We start from the raw sequence: 2,502 nt of genomic DNA on the forward strand, positions 1-2,502 counted from the left end.
ACATATAGGAGTTGTTTGTTGGTTGAATTTTCATTATATATTTTTTAAATATTCATTTATTCATTATTTTATGCATACATATATGTGCCTGAGTATGTAAGTGATGTCTTATGTGTCTTGTGTGCAGGGCCTGCAGAACCCATTGTGTGATGTAGATGTGGGAGCCGAGTTCTAGTCCTCGGGCAAAACAGCAAGCGCTCTTAACTCCTGGGTCACCTCTCCTGCCCCATTTTATTGTTTTAAATTCAGATTTTCTTTCTTGTGAAACTTGTGTATAGTGTGACCCAGCACTTGTCCTTGGTGGTGTGCTGCTGCTTCTCCTGTGGCATCTTCTCCTATGGCATCTTCTCCTGTGGCATCTCCTGCTACATCTTGTGCTCATGGACTTGTCTTTGGATCAGTTTGCTATCAGGGCTGAGAATTTCAGCATGGAATAATAATCATTAAAAATTGCTCTGGGAGGACGAGGCTCAGGAAAGAGTCTTTTCCTACAGGTCTCAAGATTAAATTGCAGCAGCCTCATCCCCTAAGTGCCTTGCCACTCTCCAGATACTTGACTGATGCCTATTGTATAAACACCTCTGTTCTAGGTAATACAGGAATCAGAGGAAAGACATGATGAGCTCTCAGTGAGCCCCAATTTCCACTTAGTCAGATTTTCAGAGGTTTTGGGGTATTCACTTGTGACCACTACCACCACCACCACCAGACCATTTATGACTTATTCTGATGTTTTCAGGAAACTGTGGCAAGATTGATTCTCTCACCTGGCCTGCAGCTCCAGGGTTCTTTCTTTCCCAGACACCTGGAAAGTGTGTGGATATTCTTCATTGTGAGTCTCCACAATTTTCATTCCATCAATGCCAACTCTGGTTCGAACTGTGAATTTTGAGCCCACCAAGCTGAATCTGGGCACACAATATAGCAACATGTTGTTGAACTGCAGAGAAACAGAACATGAATTAATAAACAGGAAGATAAAAAAACAAAATTTGACTAATGTAACTGGACAAAAATACCTTTTTTTTTTTTAAAAAAAAAAAGGGCATATGACTTTCCTTTTTCTCTCCATTGGTGTGCTATGTAACCAGAATAGGTCTTAAACTTACAGTCAGTCCTGTGTTAGATTTCCAAGTGCTGGGGGATAGGCATATATCACTACCTGTTTTATTAGAATTCAATCCAATACTCATTGAACAAATTCATAACAAGTGAACTAAAGGGTGACTGAACTGTAAGATAAACAATAGCAAATATTCAGAGGTTTAGCACACAATAAAAGAGGACACATTATGCATTTCTTTATAAGGTAGAACTTAAAATAGGGAATAAATGTAAGAAACATAGTGGTTGCAAGAATCATATAAAATATATCATGTGTCTGAATAGCTTCCTTCTCCACATAATGTACTTTGTACTTTTTCCTTCTCCCAAAATGATATAATATATGCCACTTAATACTTTCCATGAATTTCATTTTCATTGTAAACCCTCTTTTGCTAACAATGGATATACTCAAACTATCAGGAAAAAATGCAGCATCAACAGACACTATTGCCACTTTCAGTTGTACATCAAAACTACATGGTACATCAAAACTACATACTCTTTTGCTGAATACATTACACATTTTGGGTGCAGAGTATGGAGAAATTGAAAACTGAGCTGGGTGCTTCTTCTTCAATAGTTAGCTTTCACAGTACCAGAAAGTGCTATGTAGGCTGCTGAGTGGTTATCATTGGTCTCATGCTCATGAGGATCTTTTGAGTTACAATGTCAACTGTCAGAGAGGATGTGGCCCTGATGCAGGAGGGGCACAACTGATGGGAGGAACCAAATGCGTTCTGATTGGATTTGGATTCTACAAGTGGGAAACTTGTCAAAGGAACGGCATGGTGAGTACCACTGATGCATCGCTAAATGGGCACATCGAGCTGCTTTACGTTTATACAAACAAAGGCTACTTTCTGCTCTGATTTGAGAAATGTCTTTGTAGTAAATGCAGAGATCCGTGCCTGCTCAAGGTGCTGAAAATAAATGACTGAGGAGAGCTTAACTCTAAATCGACATCCACATCCACATCCTACTCATGGCTGCTGCACTCATGAAGTCAGAGAAGCTATGGATATCTGCAAAAGAGATGCAAAACAGATGACCTCTGCTAAAAATTCTCATCATCTCTGGGAAAAGGGGTAATTTTCTTCCGTTGTATAGTATTCTATACTCTGGTATATAACTCCACACTCGGACTTATCGAAGCAACACTGATTAAAGTCATCAGGTCAGCCAAAACATAAAAAAAATAAAGAGAGAGAGAGAGAGAGAGAGAGAGAGAGGAGAGAGAGAGGAGAGAGAGAGAAGAGAGAGAGAGGAGAGAGAAAGAGAGGAGAGAGAGAGAGAGAGCAGAGAGAGAGAAAGAGAGTAGAGAGAGAGGAGAGACAGAGAGAGAGAGAGAGAGAGAGAGAGAGAGAGGAGAGAGAGAGAAAGAGAGGAGAGAGAGAG

The 2,502-nt window shown here is 40.0% G+C and overlaps 1 protein-coding gene across 3 annotated transcripts in view; it reads right to left on the reverse strand.

The window, feature by feature from the left end:
- The window catches only part of Fgd4 (FYVE, RhoGEF and PH domain containing 4), a 155,936-nt gene that overhangs the window by 21,695 nt on the left and 131,739 nt on the right, over positions 1-2,502 (reverse strand). For all 3 annotated transcript variants that reach the window (XM_028779645.1, XM_028779648.1, XM_028779646.1), the window contains exon 11: positions 768-940. In XM_028779645.1, coding sequence (XP_028635478.1) covers positions 768-940 — 173 coding nt within the window. The remainder of the gene's footprint in view (positions 1-767; positions 941-2,502) is intronic.

This window comes from Grammomys surdaster, unplaced genomic scaffold (genome assembly GCF_004785775.1).
Source record: "Grammomys surdaster isolate TR1022 unplaced genomic scaffold, NIH_TR_1.0 358, whole genome shotgun sequence".
NCBI classification, from domain to species: Eukaryota; Metazoa; Chordata; class Mammalia; order Rodentia; family Muridae; genus Grammomys; species Grammomys surdaster.